Raw genomic sequence first — 26,520 nt, 5'->3', positions numbered from 1 at the left:
GAGTTGTGTTAAACATATGAAAAAAAAAACAAAAATTGAATAATTGAATTTTAATATTTTGTAGCGGGTACACGGAGCTTAGTCCCGCGGCTGTGTCGTTACCAAAAGAAGGGCTTTATTCTCACTTCCTTCTATTCTTATAAACTATCCTAATCCTCTATCCTTATCTATAAACCTAACCTAGCTATAATAATTCCCAATTATTATGGGATCAAGGTTGCTACAATTTATTCATCCATTGAAAGTATATCTTGCGGGAAAAACAATTGTATGGTTCAGCAGTGAAATTACAACTGAACTGCGCTGTAAAACTGAAATGAACAGCAACTCCTATTGGGAAAAGTAATGGGATAATAATATACACGGAATAACGACATTCCTGGGTCAGGGGTTCTTTTTATATATGAGCACATGATGAAGCTACAAAATTAAATGAAGTTAGTTTAATTGTCTTATTAGCATTTAGCACTCCTGAATTTCCATGGTTGCTTGGTACACAAATAGTCTTGCAGAAGATGAGGCACGGGTCAATAATAAGCCGTGACAGTGAGCCCTGTGGATGGAAGACTCGGACCCATATGTCATATGAACATGTCATGACATTTAATAGTAGCTATAGTAGCTGTTGATACACATGTCTTTTTTTTTGTATGGAAATACGTGTCAACTAAAAAGCAAATATTCAATAACGTGTACCGGTATGGATTCAGTGTAAGTTTTTTTGGGGGCAGTTTCAAGAGCGGTATACGGTCAAGATCAATTTCAGGTCCAGTATGACAGTGCTTTTCAATCTTTTTAGGATCGCGGACCACTTGGCTATGAAAATACATTTGCCACGGCCCATATCCATTGAGGACATACATTTTTTCAACTTATTTTGAAGTTTGAATCCATTAACAACCACCTACAAAAAACCGGCTAAATTAACTAGTCTATCTATACAAAACCGTACGGCCAGTCGAGGTGAAATATACTATGAAATGAACTATTTGACAGGTAAAATATCTGTATTAAAATCAATTTTAATTTTTTTAGATTTAATGTCTTTTTTTTTCTCAGATGCAAAAATATGAATGCGAGTAATAAAATCAAAGGAATGGCATAAATTCTATAGGTTTCGTTACATTTGGCACTTATAATTCACTACTATTCCTATTCCTAAAGCTCCTCTAAGAATGATTGTTTCCGAATCAGTCTCAGACTAAATATGACCGATTGCTGTGGCATGTCCCTGCACTCACCGAGGCCATCCAATTCCAAGTACGCATTAGGCAAATGAGTCCATTATACTTCGGTTCATTATTTTCGTTCTCTCTATTTTTTTGGGCCCGATCGACAGCAAGCTTTCATTTTGCCCTTGTCCTTTTCCTGGCGCACGGTTTTTCTTACACTCTATTCGCAAACGATAAGCCGAGCACAAACGATGCGATGTGCCTGCTGGTGTAGCGTATCTGACAGCACGAATCAATAACGCTACACCGGTTCCAGAACCTTCACTCATACACACCGCACACACACACACACACACATACATACACACGCACACGAAATAAATGAAAGAGTTTCCAAGAACCAGCGGATGAACGTTTGCCGCTGCTCGCGGTTTACTTAACCCCGCGAGCTGAGCAAGCAAATTCCCTCTCATTTTTTTTTCTCTCTCATACTAATACACACATAAACACACACATACCTACACATCTAAGCACACAAATAAATATACACAGTCTGAAGTGTGCTTTTCCTTCTCAGCATGCTACTAGCGCATCAAGAAGGTGTTCTTGATTTGCATGGCTAATAAGCAAAATTATTTACATACACAACATCCAGCGGGCGGCAATGTAGTGAGGGCCTTACAGTGTAAAAATGGAGACCAAAAAAAGCGACAATCGATTTATCCCAAGCAAACCGTAAACAGCTTTCGCATAAGAAATGCTTGGCAAACATTTAAGGTATTAGAAATGAACTTAACCTTTTGCATATTTTAAGCGTAATTGAAACAAACAGGCGAAAACGTTCTGTAGGACAGTTTAGAAGGTAAGATTTTCTCTGAAAACTTGTAGTTTAAACTTGTCTTAAAATGAGTCCCTGTACTCAAATTAAAGCTCTCCCTCCTATCAACCTAATTTAAGCTGCAAGTCAAACTAATCACCTAACAAAATGACTCACTGTATGGGACGAGATATGCTAAACGAAAAATACGCTTACCCTATAATTTTAATCCACTTCAACTTCAGCCCATAATGATGATTAGGCGCTTTTCGAAACGTGCCGCTACAGTCGACACCCATTTACATTTTGATGTCATCGTTAGGTCCAGTCAATATTAGCCAATTTCATAAAACCCTTCCCACTGTAATTCCATACTTACACCATCATAGCAAATAATGATGCCGTACCGTACATACCATGCCTGCTTCGTGCCCAGTGTGCACCTATCCTGTAATCCGCAGAAGGCGGGAAAGGGGGTTGGCAGGGAACCTAAATCCCAAACGTCCCAGCACGGAAACTTGTTGAGCGCGACCAGGCGCCTCCATCGAGCCGGGCGCAAAACGCACACGCTTTGATGTAGCCGAGATTCCGAAGCTTACGATGAAGTGCTAATGCTTCTGCCAGCACTTTGGCTGTGCAATCTTCCGCAAGGTAGGAAGCCGACCGGTTCGAGCCAGCGGAACAACTCTTTCCGCGCCCGTGTGGCGTGAGGCACGCCATCAGAATCAGTGCGACCGGGCGCTCGGGCGTTCGGGCAACTCAATTGCACGTTCACATGCCACGTAAAAAATGCACGAAATAATCCATCCAGTTATACGGAATGGAGGATGGTGGGCGAAAAGAAAACACATACGAGCACCCAGTTCCTGTTATCAAACGGTTCCTAATCGCTAACAATAAGTGCTAATGTCCGTCTGAAAGGCTAAGAGATGCTATTAAAACGATCCATTTGATTGTGTCGAAAGATACACGAACTTGTTTTGCTTGCGTCGCTGTACCACATCCGATGGAATCGAAACTCTCGCCACGCAAAATTCACGGGAAGGATCAATTGCCTGTTTTTCTTGCTTATTCTTTTGCTTTTTTTCCCCCGAAGAAAGCTTTTACAATTTGCACACTTTGCATTTGCCCTACTCCTATTCCTCAAAACCCACGCAGTACCATTTAGCGGAATTGAAAAGGTCGGTGAAAACCAATACACAGACACACTACTGGCCTGCACCATCGTTAACGAGAAGCAAGTGTTACAAGTGATGCGATTAAAGCGAAGGTGTAATGAGCTGTTAATAATGTAAAATCGAAATTCAATACACTCGGTTGCGTTGGACCTCCTCCATAAAGCTCATCGCGGTGTGAAAATGAATTTTAAACGATTGCTGCTACACACAAGTGCTCACCGGGTAGCGTGGAGGAAAAATAACATAAAACACGTTTCCCGGTACGGCAGAGTGAAATCGAAACATCCAGTGACATCGAGGTGAGTGAGCTGCACACACACACGCGCACACACAGACAGGGAATGTTTATGTTTCATTATCGTCTCTTCGGCTGGGCAAAGATCAAATTCTATTATTTTCTCACTGCCTCGAGGTATAGTGCAGAAACTGGCAACCGGCTGGAAACGATACCATAAACGAGTTTGTACGAGTGGAGGAGGGCAGGCGAGTGACTCTAACAGTCTGATTTAATGACACGTTGCTTCCCGTGTGCTTGTGCTTGTTATTGCAGCATCTAATCGTATTAAGTCACATGCTGGTCGAATCGATTTGCAGAAGGATTAATTATGCTGGAGTTGGAAATCGAACATAAATATTGGTCACCGGTTAGCATGATTAAATGTATGAATCTGATTCCACGTTAAGTAAGCTCGCTATTTTCAGTTGTGTTTAGATGAATAAGCATCTATGTTGCACATGTTATTTCGCTGAACTTTAATAACTGGTTTTCTAATTAAGTATTGAATATCGATAGAAGCTAACGCCCAGACCAGACCGTAATGAAAATTTTGACAAATAAAATGTAACACTTCGTAACGCTTCTTTTTTCGGTCGACCAATTTCGTTCAACGGAGATCCCGTGGTAATGTCGTCAACTCGTACGGCTTAATTATGTGCTCGTCATGGATTCAAGGCTATAATTGACGTTCTGGTACTGACGGTACATAATAAGCCTGTATAGGCTAGCATGTCCGCGTAGAACGTTATGCCAAATAGAAGTAGAAGAAGTAGAATTTCGTTCAACCCATTAGCCAAGCGAAATTCAACCGAAATTGCTGTTTGTTTTGTTCTACAGTGCACATCAACAATTTATCTTAAATTTCAGTTTTTTTATCAATTTTTCTCATCCAGATTTAGGTACACAATACGCAGTTTTTGACAAGCGTTATTTTTCGATTGCCATTTCGTTTTCCTTACGGTGGTTTTTCAGTGTGCCTGGCCTCGGCCGTATTATTATTGAAAGATAAATGAAATATATTTACTGATCATTCGATTAAGTCGGAATGAAAGTAATTTCGTTTAGTATTATTCGAAATAATGTATAACGGCCTCAATGGCCAGTTTATGAAGTTGAAAATAATTATTCATTCTTTAGTAGGAAATTAGTTAAGTAGGAAATAATTCGCACAATGGTTGTTTTGCCAAAAAAGAGTGCTAATGAATTAAACAATATATTTTAACTAAACAACAGATACAAACTAGATAGAAAAAAGAATATATTCAGAACAAAGGTAAAATAGGAGGAGAAAATAAAACCTAATTATCCTGTAGTTATTTTGAACAAGAAAAAGGATGATTCAAAACAATTTGAACAATGATGACATAGCATAGTATATTGAATAAAATATATTAAAAAAACATTTGAGAACACGTTTTTAAAGAATTTTTTTTATTTTAGTACATCAAAAACGAGTTTTGAAATGTGTTTACAGTGAAATCTCCCTAAGTTGAATCTTTAAGGGACCGTCAACTTAGAGAGATATTCATGTTGAGGAAAACTAATGAAGTTGTTGCTATTAAGATTCCAAGAAACCACCGATTTTATTTTATTTTTGTACATTTTAGCTAATTTTGTTTGAAATTTCGTTAATTAGATTCTTCCTACTACACATATCACCAGGCATTGTACCATGTCATAACATTTATGGTTTTCTGACATTTCAACATTCAACATTTCAACTACAATATACGTTCGCACGCTCGATAATCCACACTTTTGACAGTCAAATTCATGAGTATTCGATCAAAAGTAGTGAAATATGATTAAAATGACAAACATGTTTTTAGTTTTAGAATTTCAAGCTTTTTTTACAACATGAATGTATGTAATGTTATAATTATCTCATGAAACGAGACAAAAATAAGGAGTTAAAGAAACACATCAAAACGTCATTCGATAAACCGCACTCGATCAAGTGCGGATTACCGAGCGAATATTGTACATTGCGTCAAATCCAACATGGTGAGAGACACATCAACAGCACTAGAGAAGGAAGATGCATTCATCTTAGCAACGAATAGAGACAGGGGAGAGCGAAATCTAAAGCGTAAGGTACATTTGAGATAGTAGGCGAAAATAATGCTATCAAAACGCGGCGATATGACGAGCTTTAAATTTCATAGCCAAAAGTTAGCGACTTCAATAAAAAACGTGTAGTAATAATAATAACAATTGTCATTAGAAGATTTTAAGGCTTTTCAAATAAGGAAAGGAAATACTGATTAGAGTTGGAATGAATAAGTATATTCATTACTATGCTTTAAAAGAAAAAAAAATGAAATGCTGTAAAAGAAATTAAAATGAATAAGTAAAAGCTTTGGTCGAAAGTTCATAAACAAGTAAATAACATTTTGACATTCGATGTATCATTGTACAAAAAAACATACATTTTCTTAGTTTGCATCGAAAACACAAGCTTAGCTTTTACTCAATTTACAAATATAATTAGAAATGAGTCCCAATATGTAATATAGAATAAATAAAAGGATTGTGTACACCACTCACAATTACGTTGACTAACAATCACAACAATCGCACTCGCATCATTAAATATTTGACTTTTCAACTGCACTAAGACTACAGACTTCAGACACATTTTCAAGGTTGGTATGTAAACAGTTCCCACCCACATCTACCACCACCACCACCACCAACCCCTGCCGACAATTCCTCTTTGATGTGTCACTTAAAATGGTTGAAACGATAAGAACTGGCCCGCAACCTCCCAGCTGTATGCATTATAGAGCAGCGCGAACGCTCCCCGAGGAAAGATTCCGGTTTGTTGCCCGGCTGCTCGTAAAACGTTTGCCTCGGGGAAATGGTAAACGAAGGAGATGGCTGTTTTCCACCGCTAATAAGCCTTTTAGAATTTTCAATTAGATAAAACAGGAGTCACTTTAATACTGTATCCGTGTGTTGTGTTTAATACCTTTAAAAGCTATCATTTTTTAATGTGTATTGTGTGACTGTGTGGCTGTGTAACATGTGTCCCCTAAACTCGCTAAATCTATATTGTTCAAATTTTGCTAATCCAACGAAGCGTGTCAGGGGACAGTTTCAATTAAAACCAATCTTCTCACTACACCGCTCCACCCAAAGCATCGTACCACAACGACATAATTTCGCGTGTTTCCCGAACCGTTCTCTAACGTCGTTGCAAAGTGCATTTGCTGCTTTAAATCACGTTAAATGTTCGCCCTCACCCGCACAGCGTCCCAGCGCTGCTAGCTGTTAGTTGACACGGGACAGTGCTTGCCCGCGGCTGCAATGCAACGGAACTCACCCCCACCCGCGCTCCCAACACGATGGAATATAATTCAATAAAATGCACAAGTGCAGTTACGCTCTCTTCCCTCGCTGCCTTATCCAGCGCAGCTCCATCGCCGGTACCAAATCATAATTAAATCTAACGATAGCTATTAGCGCGGTTTCAAGTGCCGACGCAGTTTTTCGCTCTGCGAGAAGCAGGATTTGGTTTGGCTTGTTTTCCGCCCGAAAAGTGGAAAAGTTTTTTCAGGGCAATTTTCCACTTCACAGTGAAGTGTGCCAATTTCACAGTTCGTGTCTGCGTGTGTGTGTGGGAGCTTTTCGGAGCATTTGGCGCTGCAATTGGCATTCGCGTGGCTTTGAAAGGTAGCTTTGAAGCTTCATCAACCAACTCGATTGACCATTTTGATTGCGTGGGTGTTATTGAATGCGGAGTTATTTGCGGACATAAATTTTAATCTGTTATCGAGTTGGTTGTTTAAAGGCTGATTTGCCCGGATGGTTTTTTTTCACTCCCGTTTCCATTCCGATAATAACTCGCAGCATGCCAAGCTCTCGATGGAACGCATCGTGAACGGGACATTTATCACACTTATGCGTGCGATGCTGTGCGAAGGGGAACAGTGCGATGATACAGTGTTGCTATCAGCCGCCCAATGCCACCGGGCGTCCGGTGCGTCCCTTATTGTATCGAACGTTGACGCTTGTGGGTTGATTCCGAAGCGGGCAGAGCGAAAACCAAAGGCAATAAATTATCGACCATAAAGCACGCGCGCCCGGAACGACCATCGACCGCGTGCGTGCTGGCGCGAGCGTTGATGATGTCACGTTTATGCGCTTATGCGAGATGATGAGGGAACTAGGTTAGCTATTCCCGTTGCGCCGGCAACCACTGCATCGTTGCAACGTGCTGGTCCACAAAGTGTACGCGGTGTGTGCTGGTTGATCAGAAAATGCTTGCTGAATTATTGAAACTATCAATGGAAAAGTTTACGCATTCAAAACTCATAAGGATCACATTGAATTATTTTATTATTATTATTATTAACTTTTTTTAAAAAGTTTTGAAATTAAAATTGAAAATATCTAAATATGTTTTAAAAGTATTTACATCATTCTAACCAACATTGAATACTTTGTTTTCAATATATTTAGCTGCTTTTTGAAAGCATTAAATTTATGAAACTGTAAGAATGTACAAGAAAACGCATACAATCAATAAAACAGCGCACAATAAACAACGACATGTCTGTGTCGATACAAAAAAGTACACGGAAGATCCTTGAAAACGATAAAATGTGCTGATGATATCAACGTGTCATCAGCATCAACAAAACCATCGCGTGAATACTCACAAGCACACACACGTACACTTGCACAAACTGTTGACACGGGTGATGATGCATCTCGGTGCATTCTCGGGCTTGCATGTTTTGTGCATACTGAAAATTTAATCAATGTCATTTAACACAACCACTCCCCCCACGCCACCTACGCTACGCTCGTGCACCGAACGCACCGAGAATGAGCCGGTTCCGATCACAACTTACGCAACTGTCGACGTTCGCTCGGGACATTTACGCGAGTGTGAACAGGCAGCTGTCGTCAGCATGGTTGGCGGTGTTTGTCGAATTTCCTCGCATTCCTCTCGAATTTTCTCGCAAGCGCTCGAAGCGACTCCGGGACTCGATCGTAAGTCAATAAATTAGTACCGAACTCGGCAATGGGTAGCGCGAGTGCTGACGTAGCACCGGAAAAGCTGAGTGCATAGTCATGTTTTTTTTAGCGGCAGCATCTATGATGCAATGACGGAAGATGATTCGGCGCATATGGTAAGCTCGCTAACACTGACTGGCAGTTATTTTTGAACCTTTTTGTATACTGCAGTAAAGGATATTTATTTTCAAATAGTTTCCTTTAAGAGCGGCACGGTCAATAGGTACTAAGTCAACAGGACTACCGAATGTAATCAAAAAGCTAAATGAAAGAGAACTCATTCAAGAGAATATATCTAAATATTATCCTAAAAGTTCGTGAATTGACTTGATTACTATTCTTTCTCTGGAGCTCTCTATTTACTCGTCTAGTCAGTCTTTGTCTAGACCAGCGATCTCAAAGTGCAGCTCGCGAGCCGCATGCAGCTTTTTGATATCGAGATGGTGGCTCTTCATATATTAATAACAGTATATAACAGTTCATATATTTCATAGAACTTTCACACATTGCTGATCTTTGTTTAACATTTAGGCTCTTCGTATGAAACTCTACGAAAATTTTGTACAATTTGGTTCTTCCAGTAGCAAAGTTTGCCGACCGCTGGTCTAGACGAATTAACCTTTTGTTTTTTCACAAAAATACTATTGCTATAGATTTTTTTTCACTTTTTACAGAAAATGTCCTGTCATCAGCTTAAAACTTAAAAAAAACTAATTTAGCCCCATGCATCGACTGCAATCGAGCGAATTTGCTAAATCTTCCTATGATCATTACAGCTCTACTTAAATTCGACAATCAGCCACAGCGAATGCGTAGGTCATTAGACGCATTAATCACAACATTAGTACAGTATCGTTCGTTTTGCTTCTCTCTTAATCTCTATACTTCATCTCAGCAACTCCCAACAAACGAAATAGTAGCGAGAGGTAAGAAACAAAATTTACTGCAGATACGGCATCGTCACCGAGAATCAGAAGAAGCTATTGAGGAGTAATTTCAATTGGAAACATATTTTTTCTTCTTCTTTTAGGTGTAAAGACCTTTGCGGTATCATGCCAGCTTATAAAGGTTTGCAAGACTTACTAATATCACGCAATAAGGTAGTCAAGACCTTGCTACGGAAGCACCTTCCGAATCGATTAAGTCCGGACTTTTAGGAACTGACCTATCTATCGAATAAACTGCACCGGGTATGGCGCTTAAAGTGTTCAATTTTCATCAGTATATTAAGGACAAGGGACATTGTCCGTACTCGCTAGTGTAATTTCTATTTTCACTAGCGCATCTGGCGGCGCCTTGTGGAAGCTTTTTTGGTCATCGAGGGAATGGTCGTGCTAAATCTCAAAATAAAGTATTACTTTCATCGTTTTCCATTCCGAACATAGATGCAATGCGTAGAAAACATGCGTCTCTACCTTGAACAAACCTTTTCTTGTCCGATTTCAATAAAAAAAATATGGAAAAATAACATATGTTCTGAAGCGGCTTCAAATTGTTCGGAAAAATGCTTCGGTCAGGCGCCGCCAGATGCGCTAGTGAAAATTGAAGTTACACTAGCGAGTACGGACAGTGTCCCCCGGCCTTTAGGCATTAATTCTCGACGGCCTATTAAAGTTAAAGGCTGAGCTACATTGATCGTACTCGGTGGTGTAATTTCGATTTTCACTAGCGCATCTGGTGGCGGCTGGCCGAAGCATTTTGCCAAACAATTTGGATCCGCTTCAGAACATATGTTATCTTGCCATGTTTTTTACTTAAATCGGATGAGAAAAGCTTTGTAAAAGGTAAATACACATGTTTGCACGCATTGCATCCATTTTCGCAATGGAAAACGATGAAAATAATACTTTATTTTGAGATCCAGCACGACCATTCCCTCGATGACCAAAAAAGCTTCCACCAGCCGCCGCCAGATGTGCTAGTGTCAATCAAAATTACACTAGCGAGTACGGACAATGTCCCCCGGCCATAATACCTTTAAGCTATGACCAACTATGCAAGTATGCAATCTATGAAAATTACACTTGGCCGGTCAATCGCATACATTAGTTAAGCATACAGTAGTCCTAAAGTATTCATGTGTAAGTATTCATGTAGATGTTTTAAGTATCCGATTATCTACCGAACAAAACATAGAGGCCGGGGGACATTTTCCGTACTCGCAAGTGTAATTTCGATTTTCACTAGCGCAGCTGGCGGCGGCTGTTGGAAGCTTTTTTTGGTCATCGAGGGAATGGTCACGCCAAATCTTGAAATTAAATAGTTTTTCCATCGTTTTCTGTCATGAATATGGATGCAATGCGTGCAGGACATACCTTTTACGAAACTTTTCTCGTCCGAATAAAATACAAAACATGGAAAAATAACATATTTTCTGAAGCGACTCCTAATTGTTTAGCAAAATGCTTCAGTCAGCCGCCGCAAGATGCGCTAGTGAAAATCTAAATTACACTAGCGAGTACGGGCAGTGTCCCCCGACCTTAACAACTTTAACGGTAAAAAATTGGGAACGCTCTTCAAATAGGCTATTCAGAGTTTGAATGCAAGTTTATTTATATTTTATTGTAACAATCCGGTATATTGTAACAATCCGGTCCCCATACCTGATGGAATTATTGCATAATCCTTATCCTCAAAATAGGAGAAGTGGTGCTTGTTTTGGTCTTATATCGTTAAAAGTTCGGATAAAATGCATGAATGGATGAATGAAGTAATGAGTCATAGAGAATCGTAAGTTAAGCCAATAAGAGGCTTAAGCCGGACTACATCGACTACGGTTATATTTTAAAAACTATCTCTTAAGTTTAGCATTTTATATCAATATTAAACTTTTTAATATTTTTACTTCCTGCACATTTAATACCAGTGAAATAAAAAAATTTGATAATTGCTTCTACAATGCTACTTTTATAAAACGTGTGATAACAATGTCAAGGTGCAGCTTTTTACCATCAATTGCACTCTACCAACAATTCCAGTTCTATACCGTCGGGCAATAAACGCTCACGATAATAAAGTACCACAACCTGCACAATCATCATCATTTACGATTGTCTCTCAACCAACCAAAAAAAAAACAGGACCACATCACCCGCTAAACCTCGTAAATTATTCATTTAAAACTTTGATCATCCCACACTATCCACTCCGTCGGATCGTTCGTTCGTTCGTTCGGTCGCCTCGCTCAACTAGCACGACCGAGACACGAAAGTTGTTTTAATGGAAATCGTTTCGGTACACACAATTAAAGTGACTTAAAATTAACAAAAACTAATACCCGAGCAGCGGGACCCCGAGCTGAGTGCGGTGGAATTTTGTGATGCATAAGCACAAGCCAGCCGGGCTCACAAAAACTTATCAACCAGTGAGGACTGCGTTTCGTTTGTTTTTCACGACGGTGCAGAGGATGCGATTGCGATTTTCGGAAGGTCGTATCGTTTGTCCCCAAACCCCAAACCATGGTGGGAAAAGGGGGGGAGCAAAAAAGGGAGGAAAGCTCATCCGGTAGTTCATTGCTCGTGCACTGGCTCTAAAATATACACCCGCTTCAGTGTAGCAGATGGTAAAATAATGAAGCAGGAAAGGGATAACGAAACCAAAAAAAATACCTACACAGATACGTAGAGCAGTAACAAAGGTGGTTTGAAAAGAAGAAAGGAGAAGAAAAACAGCTCGACAAAGCTCGGACTAAACCCCCAGGAGGAGCGTATAATTTGCCCCGGCAGTGCAGTTGCAATCTGCAATCAACGTTACTTACTGCACCAGAAGGGGCACCGGCAGCATTTAGCGACGAGTTTCGGGACGGGGTCGCAGGACAGGTCGCCCGCATCATAAAATCTTGTGCATAATGTCAGCCTCGGCAAGGCAGTAACGAGCCACCCGGCCCAGGTTACTGTTGGTGGGCGTGTTTTCCTTGGCAAGAGACTGGCAAGAAGCAAAGCCTGCAGTGACAGGAAGTGAGTAACAATCTAATGCCACCGGAGGTTTCCTCCCACCAGATCTTATTATATCACCTGTGTATGTGTGTGTGTGTGTGTTTAAGGGGCAAAGGGAAGGGATGGTTTTGAGGTAGTTATTTGGGAAAACTTTTTCCATCTGCTGCCTGTCTTGGCTTACCTTTCGATGCAGGTTGTCCTGGGCACGGCGTCGCTATTAGCTCGCCGCTGTTCGCTGTCGTCCACAGTACGTCCACGTTTCACACCGCTGCCGGAAGGGACGGTTCACACTGCTTTTGCACGTGGTGCAAAAATTTCCAATCAACGAGCACTCACACACACACACACACACCTGCTGACAGTTTTACACAATCACTGTTTCGTAAGAAAATTGATGTTAATGTGCACTTGGGGATGGAATGTCAAGGATGGAAGGTGGCAGGAAGCGGTACCGCAGCGCTACGTCGTTGTGTTTGCTAATGGTTATTTTGCAACCCTGGGAGTAGTGTAATTGTATGCTGGTTCGGGCAAGTTTGTGTGACACACACACACACACTGAGCTCCACATCAGAAGTTCAAGCAGAGTGGCAGTTACATTATTTCTTGTGACATGTGTCAAAACGTTACACTCATTTCACCTTTTCCCACGGAACCGGCTCTACACTGTTTCATGCTAATCTTATCCTTTTGTATCCTTTGTTTTAAAATCACAGCGGATTAGGTTATAAATTTTCAATTTTCTCAACCCATTTTCCGGCGGCCAGTAAGAAGTGTTTTCCTTTTTTCTTCCGCAAGCAAAACGAAACGACACAGACAAGTGCCACCCGAAAAGGCTGAACGGAGTGAAAAAGCACAGCCTTGTCGTAATTTATTCTTCATTGGCTTTTAAGCTTCCGGTTACCGGGACCCCCCGGGGCGGATTGTGAACCAAGACAAGCAAAGAGCAGCACACAACAACAACAAAAAAAACGCGAGAACTGTGAAAAATTCACTCCGACGGTGATTTGACGCTATCGGTCGTCGGCGCTGCTGCTCCGAGCGAAAACCAACCAAGCTGGGCTTTTTGTCTTGGCTTTTCCACAGGGATTGTTGTTGTTGTGATCATCGATTCCATGAGCAGTGTCAGTGTGCGTGCGTTAGTTGGAGGATGTAATCTTAACGTAGAAAAAAGATTTAAGCGAAATAAAGCCACAAGCGTCACCTAAAGTTAAAGGGGAGGAAATAAAGCGTTTTGTCCACCTTCCGCTCCAACCCCTTAAGCACAATGAAAAGTCCAAAGGAAATATCGAAGGAAATAAGCATAAATCGCTGTAAAGTTTCAAATTGAAAAGCTAAAATATTTTGAATTTATTATTAGTTTTACTTACATTTGAAATAAAAATATAATTATTTTCTTTAATTTTACTTTTGCTGTTGATTACATTGCACAATGTTCGCATTGTTTTCCAGAATGGTTATAAAACATCGAAATATCATGAAAAATAATACAAAAGTTTAGCTAAAATAAAACACAAAATATTTCTTTAAGCGCCATTCAAAATACCTTAAATAAAAAGAAACCAAATAAGATTCCAACAAAGCACAATAAGTTGCTTTGCATATTAATAATTATGTTTATGAAATAACATCCAAACCTAACAACTCAAAGCACAAAAGTACACTAGAATTACCTTACATGTTTATACATTAAAAGCTAATGTTTAAACTAACCTAGTATTGCTTCATACAACCTTTTGCTATTTACTTCTTAAAATTTCAGTACTTCAGTATTTATTTTTGATTATTAACGGTCCTTCGTAGCCTACATACATAAAAAAATAAAGGAGATATAAACACCGACAAACCGACGTGACACTGGCGTTTCAAAAGTGTCCCACACGAAAGTACTGTCATTTACCAGTGAGGCGATCACTTATGTCAAAGTAAGCTCTGTTCACTGCTGCTTCGATGTAAACAACTTTTCTAAATACAAATTGCAAAGGAAGTGTGAGGCAAGATTTTGTGAGAATTATTGGACAAAACACCCAGGAAAATCATTTTATAAGTTTCCAAATCAATGCAAAAGATGTGAGAAGTACATAAAACAATACGCATTGGATTTTGCGAAGAAAAACAAAAAGGGGATTTAACAGATTCTTCTCTATGTCAGTGTAGTAAGCGAATCATTATAGAGATGGCGCTAGTGTTTAACGTATTTTCATTTGAAATAAGGAGACAACTTTTGAAGCTCATTTTGTTCGAAGTGTCACGTCGGTTTGTCGGTGATATAAATAAGCGTTGCTATCATCTAAAGCAGTGATGACAAAATCGTTTTGGGTCGCGGGCCGAACTACGGTTGAAAATATTTTCTCAGGTCGCAGTTGAGCCTTATTATGGACTTATTCCTGGACCTAGAATCGTATCGACAGTTTTTAGTAACCTCCAACAAATAATTCACGACAAATTGTCTACCATGCATTTTTCATGGTGTGAAAATTGGGGAACATGGAAATAACATTATAATAACCAAAGTAGTTGATGAAATTCACTCATACTTTACCTCAGTGGCCAGACGATCTTACTCAGAAATTTAATAATTCATATTTAATTCTCGAGATATATGCTAACTTGGAGGCTACCTGGGCAGTTCTTTAAACCTCATATATCGATTTCACACAACGACACACGAAGTATAAATTTTAAAATTTCAAAATTTTAGCACAACAATCCTAAATATTGGCTTCCTAAATAGCCTTTTGTTTAAGTACATATTTTTGTACATGTCTGATCTAAAGCAGTATATTCTTTTGAACCTCGCAGACATTTAGTAACATCGAAGGACAGGTTGGTTTTGTTTGAATAGATACTAAAAAGTTTGACATCAAACACAGGTTAAGCATCAACAGCAAAGGATGAATGCAAACAATTCTGATCTTCACATTATTTCTATATTTTCTCCTCCTTGCTCCTTAACGTCTCCTTTATCATTTGAGAGAAATGTTGTCAATGTATGCGTTATAATACGAAAAACTATCTTATATCAATTAGTTTAATTTTTGTTGATTTAATAAAAACACATAATAATTCAAGCGACAATGTTGAATACATTTCAAACAAATGTATGAAATAATCAAATGAATCAACGGAAGTACCCGATGGTTCACGTAGATATAGACTTCCTATTGAAATCATAAAAAATACAAGTAAAAACCCAATTGTCTACAAAACATAATTGACATGGAAGCATTTTTTTTTCTTTATGTATGTAGTTTTGGACGATAGTAAATTCCATTTTATTTAGTGCTTTTGTAATGTATTCTCAACAATGTACAGTAGACTGTTTATAACGTGTTTCCCTTGTACAGAGTTTTTCGCATAACGAGCAAATCTTAATGCTACACGAATACCCCTCTTAACGAGTAAAATCTCGCATATCGAGCAATTTTATTTTTATTCCCGATAAGAAATTATGATCATTTCGAGACTTTCAATACTAAGAATCGGTAAATATCAAGTTGCAGGGTTTTCCACGATTTATTGGTCAGTTCCTATGATTTTGTGGGCTCGTCTCACGATTTATTCATCAATATCCATAGAATTTTGGTTCTTTTTCCATAATTTATTGATGTCGTTCGATTGGAAATCAATACAATTGAACCAAAAAAATCTGGGAAACGGCCAAAAAATCGTGGAAACACACAAAAAAACATGGAAACCAACCATACAATTATGGGAACCAACCATACAATTATGGGAACTGGAATAAATTGTGAGAAACCCTATGTTTCCAAAAGGGACAGTGTATAAGTGTTGAAAAGTGTAAAGGAGGTGACATATTAACACCCACTGCTAGTCCAAACTCACAAATAAATAAATAAATAAATAATCGAAAATGTATGAAAAAGAGCCTCCCGTATAACAAGTGAGTCATTGTAACGGATTAAACTAGTTAATTATGTATTTATTTAGATACAAATATGAAGGATTATAAAGGGTTCCAATTCCACTGAATTTATTTAGTATAAAGAATGCAAAAAGAATCAAAATAAATTTGGTATAACATTTTTAACTTTATATTCTTAAAAATATAAAGTTAATTTAACGACACATGAGTACCATGTTGTGGTTAAACAAAAAGCTATGCAAAGTATCATTGTTTTTAAAACATTCGCGCCAAACTTTCCTCTACCCACCGTGCAAACGTGCCTTGAACCCCTTCCCAAAAAGAAAAAAAAACTGAACGTCGGTAGTGACGATCCAACCAAAAAGCACAAAAAAACACGAAAAGAAATCATCCTCCCAATTTAGCAAAAGCTTGCCAGCACGATTCGACCTTGGCGTGGCGCGTCTTGCCGACTGGAGCAGCAAAACAAAGCATGCGATGAGATGAGAAAGTGTGTGCCTTACGTAGTGTTGACAACGATTGCCATCAGCTTTCGTTATCGCTCGTCCCCAGCCGTTTGGTACGGCTTGGTGAAGAATGAACAGCTCGGCAAGCAGCCGCGGACAACGGAGAAATGGAGAAAAACCACACTTGAGGAAAGCAACAAAAACCAACCCACAAAAAGGCACAAAAGGGCATGGAGAGCCTCGATTTAGCCGAGATTGTGTCATGACGTTGGTGCGAGCCACCAGAGTACATTGTTTTGATATCCACCATGCGCGTGTGTGTGTGTGACGTATTCTTGCTTGAGCTCACGGTTTTAGGCGCACTTTTAGGCGCACGGGCCTCGTTTCTGCAACTGGAACCGATCTCACGCAGAGCGGAAAAACGTAGTTTGATGTGGTGGAAGGCACAAAAGCAAGCAAACGGCCCTGCAGCTGCAGCCGATTACGCTACGGTGGCGGGCTACTCATTCGTGACATCGCACATATATATCTTATACACGCTTCCGGGGGGTTGTGCACGTGAACCACGCCATTTCTATCCGGCGCACAGTGACTGCATACGAAATGCGACAAAATTGCCTGCTCTATTGTCGTTGGCTCATGTTTTATTTTTTTAATCTGCAAAACATGTAAAGAGGACAATAAAACACAAAAGGAGCAGCAGCCACGCTGTTAACGAGATTGTGGCGGGGCTTCTTTTTATAATGTGTGCGATAATTCCCCCAAAACTCAATTATGTTCCGCTCAAACTGAGAAGCACAAAAAAAAACCCTCTCCAAAACGGAGGTTTAACATAATTAGGTCGTTTTTAACCTCTAAAAAAATAGTATAGAAAGCATTAAGAGCTACTAAGCGAGTTGAGTTCGTTTGAACAGCTTTCGCTCTCTTACGTGAAAGCATCCCATGGAATTCAGTAGAGGGCAATAATGCATCAAAAGAAAAGGTCACCACCTACGGCAAATGAAGTCATTATTAGTGCATCCCTTGTTTTAATTCAATCTCCCCCGGATGGGAACTTCAACCAACCAACGGACACCCGCAAAGAGCGCACTACAAAGATAATTGGCAGCACCAGCTGCAGCTGCCCGGATCAAGAGATAGCAAAACCTCGAAAGAAGCCTTCAATCCCGTTTTGATCCGTGCGCTTTTGTTTGGCGAAGCAAAAATAAAGGTTTAACTTTAATTAACTCCGTGCGGGTGCTCGTCGGCACAATGGAATGTGTCTCGGCTGCCTCAATGCAGGAGGGGGGGGGGCTTCCTTTTCCCCGTTTCCCCACGATGGAATTTAATCTACGGCAAGGTATGGACTGCGAAACAGTGCGTCACAATCAACCTTCCACCGCCCCCCAAAACACCAAACGAGCGGGACCTGTCAATAAGCCGTCAGTGGCAGCATCCTTGCTACCGACAGCCGGACGCCTTCATCACCAGAGATCCTTCAGCTCGAAGGCGCACAGCGTAAGTGTGTGAGTATGTGTGTGTGTGCTTACGACCTTTCAGCAACGCGCCACGTGAGTTTGCCACAAACGCAGCAACCGAAGGTTTGAGGTTCGAACATGTATAAAGCAACCCTTCCTACACAAACACAGACTCGCACTGTACTTTAATCGTTTTGGATGAAAGTCACACACTTTTACTGCCACCTTGCCATCAGCCACCAAAATCGGTTATTTGTCGTTTCTGAGCTAAAAAAAACTCCATAGTACAGAAAAAATGACTGCAAAACTGACGAAATCGAACACACAGACACGTGCACAAATACACACTCACAGAAAAAAACAGCGCTCACATGGGACGAATTTTTCTTTTTTCTTTTTTAGTTCTCCTCTACGTTTTGTCCACTTTTTCGTAAGGAAGACCAATACACGATTGTACTACGCGATGGCGTACACGATTTCAACGCCAACTTATGAATCCTTGGGGTGCGCACACACCACAATCTTGAGTTGATATCCACCACCGTCTGTGTGTGTGTGTGTGTGTGTGGGTATACAGACACACTCACACACACAAACAGCTGTGTGTGTAGCGCATATTATTGTTCCACGCTTTTTTGACAGCCACGTAGCAGGCCTGGCTGCCACTTCCACCGGAGCACGGGAAAATGGCGCGCACATTGCGAGAGACGACTGTCGCACACATACACACGCACACAAACACACACACTGCGCCTGGCTGGGGGTTTGCTTCTTTCGGGTAGCTGTTACGGGCCACTCGTTTCTTCATCCCCGCTTCCCTCCCTTTGTGGGTAAATGATACAATTTACGGTAAACGCTATGCTGGGAATAGAGTCACACAATGTTGCACTGCGTTTCACCTTTCCAACAGTTTCCACCACGAACACTGCCACCTCTTTTGCTTCTTAATCTTGGCGCATCGATAAAAGGAAAGAAGAAAAAAAGGACACGAGCAGTTGAACTTTCACACACTCTGGCGTATTCAAAACACACTCACTGAAAGGTGGCGGAGGGTGGGCAGGATTTAGACCGCACAACCTGCTACCAGCGAGCAGAGAGGAATGTCCGCACAGTTACGATGCCGAACGCGTTCTAACGACGACAGCGGTCGGCAAGGACCTTTCTGGTGGTGCCCATCTTCGGGCCTCGGCTCGGGTGTGCTGTGCTGTGCTTCGGCTGAAGCTTTTGCGCGTAGCAGAAAGAGCGTGAGAGAGAGAGAGAGCGAGAGTTTCCGCACGGCTGGTGGTGTTTGTGCAGTGCCGACTGCGATCCGCAAGCTTTGAAGCGCGTTCACTTTCACGAATCGCGCGCTTCCCAGGGACGCTACTCCATCTGCCCTCGGAGCACATGTGACAAAGTGTCATCGCTGGGAGTTCCTTTGACCTCTAGCGAGGTTTTGTTGCTGTTTCTTTCCTGGCCCTGCTTTTTTTGCGTGTGGTTGTGTGTGTTTTTTGTTTGATTTGTGTCGTTATTCTTCCTTTGGGAAAGATAAAGTTGTCCTGTTCATTCTTGCTCTCTCTCTCTCTCTTTTGTGGCAAAACAGACTTAAGAAACAGTTGTTATCATATTTGTGTGACTAATTGATTTAAATCAACATAAAGATGAAGCTTGAATGGAGACGCATGGTGTTTCACTAAATGAACGATGGCAGGGGTCGGCAATTATTTTAATCAACGGGGCCAGATTAGTGCAATTTATGATTTTTAAACTACATTTTTACTTTAGAAGAAATAATTATAGTTGTTATTATACAGTGATTAATAAGCAAAAAACTGGCGAGAATGAAAGCATTAAAAAAATCTTGTTTTCTAGTGGTTTCAGCATCCTTACAAAAAAGCGGGAAAAGCGGACACTCTGCCGTAAGAAAAGATGGACACCGAATTTGTTGATTATTTTTACTTCTAATATCAATTTGTGATTAATAGATTCCATCAAATAAGGGTACTTACTTACTTACTTATCCGGCGCTACAGCCGCTTTGCGGTCTTAGAATGCCTCAGGAGTGTCCGAAACAGCTCGCGGTCTCGCGCCTTCGTCTGCCAGTCCGTTATCCCGGCCTTAATGGCGGACGCCTCCACCCCATCTTGCCTCCTCAATTTGGGCCTACCACGCCTCCTCTGTCCTTGTGGACGGCGTGAAAAGACTTTACGGGCTGGGTCGTCCGTTTCCATGCGTACAACATGGCCAGCCCACCGGAGCCTGGCGAGCTTGATACGCTGCAGTGTCCATGTCTCAGAGGCGTATCTGAGTACCGGAACTATATAGGTACTGTAAATTCCCAGCTTCGTACGTCGCGACAGGTTCTTTGAGGTGAATTGATTTTTCAGACTGGTCAAATAAGGGTAACCCGAAGATATAAACCATCCAGCAGCAAGAGAAACGTTATTACTTGCTCGGCGCTGATGAGGCACTACACGAAATCCAATATATTGTCACGACAACTTTAAGCAATAAAAAGGTGAAGCATTGATATGACATCGTTCAGGAATAGATGTGCAATTAGATTCTGCATTCTACAAATGATAGAAGTGGCGCAATTATTATTATTCCAATTATTAAATTCACTGCTTAATGAATCGTTGTTGCAATCGGTTAAGTCTTTTTTTATGTACGTACCAGGACGTGGTAATCGATTGGATATATTAAAATACTATAAACCTCTTCAATCTCCAACGTTTTGTACAGGTAAGATAGACCCCTTCATGGTGTCCATCTTTCCCATATCAGGTGTCTGTCTTTCCCGAACATTTGAAAACTGCACGAAAAAATCATGATTTTAATATTTAAATAATATAAGAGTAGCTCTCAAAACTATTCTTGCACAATCGCAGGAATATTCCATCATCGCCAAATATATGAACATTAATTCGGAAATTTGTAAAACCATTGTTATGCTTGTTTGTTAAGGTTTTTAGCACAAATAATTTGTCACCGTGGTTGCAAATCACAAATTGAACATTGACTTTACAAATATATATATTTCCCAGGGATTTTGATCTGATTGCATAATGAAGCAGCTTTTTCTCAACGAGGATTTCTCAACTTGTTGAAATGCTTGAAATGCAATATTGAAACTCTATGTACAGATAAAATTAATCATTGTTTGACTATATTCAGCCAAATACAGCAAGACATTACTGAAAAAGTGCAGCCTGTAAGGTATCCATCAAATCTAATAAATCATCGGAAAATGTGTAAAAAGCGCAATCACTTAGTACGTTGATCAGTTGAGAAGAAATAATGCAACTTATTGATTAAAATCAAATCGTACAATCTAGGAAAAATTCAGCAAAAATCTACAATGAAACTATGCTGTCCTTTTTCTCTATTCTATTCCTTTTTCTCCAATAATAGCGTAATAAAGAATACCTGTTTTCGTAGATTACACTTTGCCAAGCCCTGAGCTAAAGCAGGTTATTTCAAAAAATATCAGATTATGATTATTCCAAAAAAATACATTTTTAGATTTTCAATAACTTTTTATTTAGCTTTTATTTTTAAATATTGACTTCTTCCCATTTTCTCGTGTATCTCTCTCCCTTTCCCTATCTCTCTGTACGCCATCGCCTTAAACTCAAAGTATCTACAACGGTGTTATCCAATTACAAAACTTATGTTAACCTACGCGATTGTTTGTTTTAAGATGCCATCGAACGGAATCGTCCACCGAGAGATGAAAGGAAAGTGAATTAAGGAATTTATGAAAACACAAAAGCGCAAGCAGCTCACGCCGAAAACCGAAAAAAAATTAAAAAGAAGAATGCTGGCTAAAACAACAACAACAAAAAACCTAATCCCTATACACACTCTCGCGCACACACGCACACACGATCTGGCTGAATCATCACACACTACTAACTAGCTAGCTAACTGAACTACAACGGCTGAAGCGATTATGCGGGGGGTCTCGCGTGGGTTCGTATGCAACCAAGTGCTATTGCTGTATTCTCCCCCGGGTTCTATGTATCTATTATGTTCTACATTCAACGGCACACGACCTACACTTATGCTCTTTTCTCCACATTCTACGGTATTTGCTGTTTGGTGTGTATTGCTGGGTTTGCAACAATCGGGGTGGTGGTGCTGTGTGTGTATAATGCTTATTACATTCAATATAGTTTAGAACAACAGTCGTAAAATCAACATTTCCTTTGGAGAGGATCTTAACAGCATAAACCTGCTGCGTTTGTAATTCGTCACAGACACGCGACGAATCTTGCTCCTCCATATTCGATCAAACCCTCGTGTCTACTAACAATTGATAATTTAATGCTCATTTTGGTTAGCCTGTTAGCCATAGCTCGTCGTCTGTCCATCCCAAACCCAACCCCAACCATCCATCGAATAGTATGATCATTTTCCAATAAGAATTCACACTCCCTGCAATGAATGTGCTTTCTATCTCTACCGGCGTCACTGCCTACTTATCTGATAATCTGCGACTATCTAAATCTTAGCTGTCTGGGCCGGCTGACTGGTTTAGTCCCAAGTCTTCCAACCACACTTTTAGTCCAAATCGATCCTAGCATCGTTCAGCACACCGGTCGTGTACTTGGAGTGCCTCATGCTGCGCAACGATTCCTCCAGATCCTCCATCGTAATGGCGGGCGTACCGAGCTCCAAACCACCGTTCTGTGCCGTTACCCCATTAAACCCGTTCGGTAGCTGCGATCCACCAGCTGCCGTGCCGTTCGCCTGTGCTTTGCTGTTGGCCGCCGCCCGGACCGCGCTCATTATTTCCTTGTTCTTCATCACCTTCCGTATCCGGTGGACGGACGCATTGCGGCACACCTCCTTCAGATCCGAGCCCGAGTATCCGTTCGTCTTGCGGGCCAGCTGCAGGTAGTCAACCTCCGGCGCAACCTTTTCGTTGGCCAAAATCAGCTGCAGGATCTTGTGCCGCTGCTCCTCGTTCGGCAGCCCGATGTGGAACTGGGCGGGCATGCGGCGCAGAATGGCTTTGTCCAGGTCCTGCGGCCGGTTGGTAGCGCCCATCACGATGATCGTCGAGTCGGACTCGGTGTTCAGCCCGTCCCACAGCATCATGAACTGCGTTTTCATCATGGCCGTCGCTTCGTGGTCGGACGAGTTGCGGGCGCGCAGGAACGAATCGATCTCGTCGATAAAGATGATGCAGGGTTGAATCTTCACCGCCAGCGTAAAGACGGCCGAGGCGAGCTTCTGCGACTCGCCGTACCATTTGTCGGTCAGCATCGCTACATCGAGGTTGATGAAGCGCATGCCGGCTTCCTTGGCGGTCGCTTTCGCGATCAGTGTCTTGCCGCAGCCTGCAGTTTGAAGAAGGGGAATGGTTTCAGTGATTTTCACAAAACAATGGCTTACAGCGATGACCTTACCTGGTGGACCGTATAGAAGCACTCCCTTCGGTGGCTGGTACAGTGCCGAGCCAGCAAACATGTCCCGGTGGCAGACGGGAAACACGAGACTTTCCTTGATCTCCTGGCACACATCATCCAGCCCGGCAATGCTGTCCCAGCTTTCGGTAATGTTTTCTGGCACCACCAGATGCGAAGCAATGACCATTTCGTACTCGTTCAGATTTTGTAGTGCCGACTTTTTCATCGTTGGGCTTAGCCTACAATTGAAAAGATAATAAATTTAATTAAATACGTTTTAAAAATGTTAAAAAAAATTAAAACCCTCAAAATTATTCAAAATAATAAATAAAACTTTTATGGACATCTGCAACACGAACCTTGTGGGCACTTTGCGCATAGCCTTTTCGAACCACGTTATATAACGGAGCAAGGCTGTGCGCCAAGTCTCGTCCGACATTTAACCCTAGTAAAAATAGCCACCCCGCGCCTAATGTCGGGGGCATCAATCAACCTCCCCCAACCTGAACTGTGACCAGCAGACGGAGGCGCCATACCGAACTAGTGACTCGACACGCGATGACCCCTTGTGTCGGGGACCGTCGCCACGGGGACTTTGGACATGCTTGCACACTTACTTTCGCAATATTTCCTCCGCATGCTCGATCGCCTTCTTTTTGCTCTTGTTGGACGGGTCCAGGTTGCGGATGAGCCATTTCGCCGAGTAGTAGGTGACGATGGAGAGCAGCGAGATACGCAGCACAAACTGTACCACCTCGTTGCGTGATAGGTTCACTCCGGACATTTCGGCTGCTGGTTGATGTTGCTGCTGCTGCTGCTGCTGCTGCTGGGTTGCGTAGTGCTGCTTGGTGCTGTTTGCTGATCCGATACCGCCGCTGGTATGCGTATCGTCCTTTGTCTCTTTGTGTTTCTCTTTCTCTGAATCAGTGTTTGAAACGGGTCTCGCCGAAACTCTAAAAAGGCGCAGAAGAAATCCTATGACGAAACACGTTTCGTTTTCTGCTTCGTTTCTGTCTGCTTCGATTTTTCTCCCTTTGCACACACACCTGATTATTTTTGCTGTTTTATTTTTTTCTTCTCCTTGTTGTCTCGTGCAATCTGTCTTTGTGGCTGTCAAAATGAAGCATGACCCGTAAAACATGGCGAGGGTTTTTGACGTTCAAAAATTGCTGCATCTCACTCATTTTCTGTACCCCTCCTTTACTCGCCTACAGTCCTCGTTTCAAAGTGAGCGTTTGTGCTCCCCTTCTCCGTCTTCACCTCAAACACTTCGATCACCTTTGTCCCATGGACGCGTAAAAAAAACATAAACAAACATGTGGGACTGGTTAGACGTTGTATAGCGTGTAGTAGCGCCACCGACAAACCGACGTGACACTTCGAACAAAATGAGCTTCAAAAGTTGTCTCCTTATTTCAAATGAAAATACGTTAAACACTAGCGCCATCTCTATAATGATTCGCTTACTACACTGACACAGAGAAGAAACTGCTAAACCCCCTTTTTGTTTTTCTTCGCAAATTCCAATGCGAATTGTTTTATGTACTTCTCACATCTTTTGCATTGATTTGGAAACTTATAAAATGATTTTCCTGGGTGTTTTGTCCAAGAATTCTCACAAAATCTTGCCTCACACTTCCTTCGCAATTTGTATTTAGAAAAGTTGTTTACATCGAAGCAGCAGTGAACAGAGCTTACTTTGACAGAAGTGATCGCCTCACTGGTAAATGACAGTACTTTCGTGTGGGACATTTTTGTAACGCCAGTTTCACGTCGGTTTGTCGGTGGTAGCGCCCTGCGTAAATCGCTAAAAAAGAGCGTAAGCTTGAAAAAGAGGGCTAGTTAGCACCAGAGAAAACATCCGATTGCAGGTAAGTTTGTTACAAAACATCTCTTCTGGCTCGCCAAAACCGTCCCGTCAAAACAAGCACGAAATAAGTACATTAATAAAAACACCGTTAAAAGTTAAATACCGGCCTTCCTCGATTCCCACAGAGAAAAAATGACCAGCAAATGTAGACTGTACATAAGCGCCGGATACAGCAAATGTAGACTGTACATAAGCGCTGCGCCATCCGGATCAGCTGATGCGGGGGAAGGTATTTTTTTTTAATTTTGTCCACCGAAACAGTCGCACATCCACATAAGCTTTTTGGCTGCCATCTTGAACGCTCAGGCCGCTGGCAGACAAACCAAAAACCTATTGTTACGAAAAAAAAATATATTAACGAAATGTAACGCATTGTAACGCGTCGTAACGCCACTCATCGGTGAGGGAAATTCTAAAGAATAAGTTGTTAGCATGCTTCTGCAGTACCAAACATCAATTTAACACAAATTAAACTTCAGTATTCCTGCTATTGTCATCAAAATTGAGGAAAACAAAACTCACTTTTTGTTCGTTTATAATGACAAGCGTTACTTTTCAGTTATTAAACTTTTTCATTGCAGTCGTCCTTCTGTGTGCCTGGCAGTGGTCTCAAAAACCCTCTCTCGATACGTCAAAACCTCACAACGTCTTTCAAAAACGCTCGCCAGCGAGCGAAAATCGCACCATTTTGGAGCTCGCCAACCTCACGATCTGCAGTAATTGTTATTGCAGTAGCTGCAGTTGTTGTCCGAGCCGTGTACACGCTGCTTAAGCACCCCTTGCTTTTGCGCACACAAATGCGCGCCAATACACGATAGCTGTCAAACCGTCAATCCCGCATAGTGATGGGCAAATACAACCATAAACAAACCGACTAAACCGGCTTTTTCCGAGTTGTGTGGACTTGCATTTCAGCAAACAATACTTTTAATGAACTGGTTAAGTATTTCAGCACGTTTTCTCATTCATTGCACATCAGCAAGGTGCTAACAGTTACAAATCATTCTAATATCGATTTCTTATCATTCGCCCGGACCATCCCTATCCACACCGCGCATTTGAAG

General features: G+C 41.3%; 2 protein-coding genes across 6 annotated transcripts in view; both read right to left on the bottom strand.

Annotated features, from left to right (window-relative positions):
* The window catches only part of LOC120956649 (Kv channel-interacting protein 4-like), an 87,806-nt gene extending 68,437 nt beyond the window's left edge, over positions 1–19,369 (bottom strand). The window contains exons 1-3 of one of the 5 annotated variants that reach the window (XM_049608395.1): positions 19,227–19,364; positions 19,090–19,139; positions 12,586–12,779 (exon numbers count right to left, since the gene is read on the bottom strand). The gene's annotated coding sequence lies outside the window, so the exon portion shown is untranslated. Of the gene's footprint in view, positions 1–12,585; positions 12,812–19,089; positions 19,140–19,226 lie in introns of all 5 variants that reach the window. The other 4 variants (XM_040378300.2, XM_040378298.2, XM_040378297.2 and 1 more) reach the window with 4 other exon arrangements.
* Positions 19,370–21,304: 1,935 nt separating this feature from the next.
* On the bottom strand, positions 21,305–24,742 carry LOC120958971 (outer mitochondrial transmembrane helix translocase). Its single transcript, XM_040382067.2, has 4 exons — positions 24,633–24,742; positions 24,204–24,539; positions 23,587–23,825; positions 21,305–23,517 (listed from the first exon to the last, which is right to left on the bottom strand). Exons 1-4 carry the CDS (start codon positions 24,725–24,727, stop codon positions 22,736–22,738), a joined length of 1,452 nt encoding a protein of 483 aa, XP_040238001.2. The 5' UTR covers positions 24,728–24,742; the 3' UTR covers positions 21,305–22,735.
* Between the last annotated feature and the right edge of the window lie 1,778 nt (positions 24,743–26,520).

This window comes from Anopheles coluzzii, chromosome 3, assembly GCF_943734685.1.
Source record: "Anopheles coluzzii chromosome 3, AcolN3, whole genome shotgun sequence".
In the NCBI taxonomy this organism is placed as follows: Eukaryota; Metazoa; Arthropoda; class Insecta; order Diptera; family Culicidae; genus Anopheles; species Anopheles coluzzii.
Note: the sequence above shows the minus strand (reverse complement) of the source record. Positions and strands in the feature narration are given on the sequence as shown.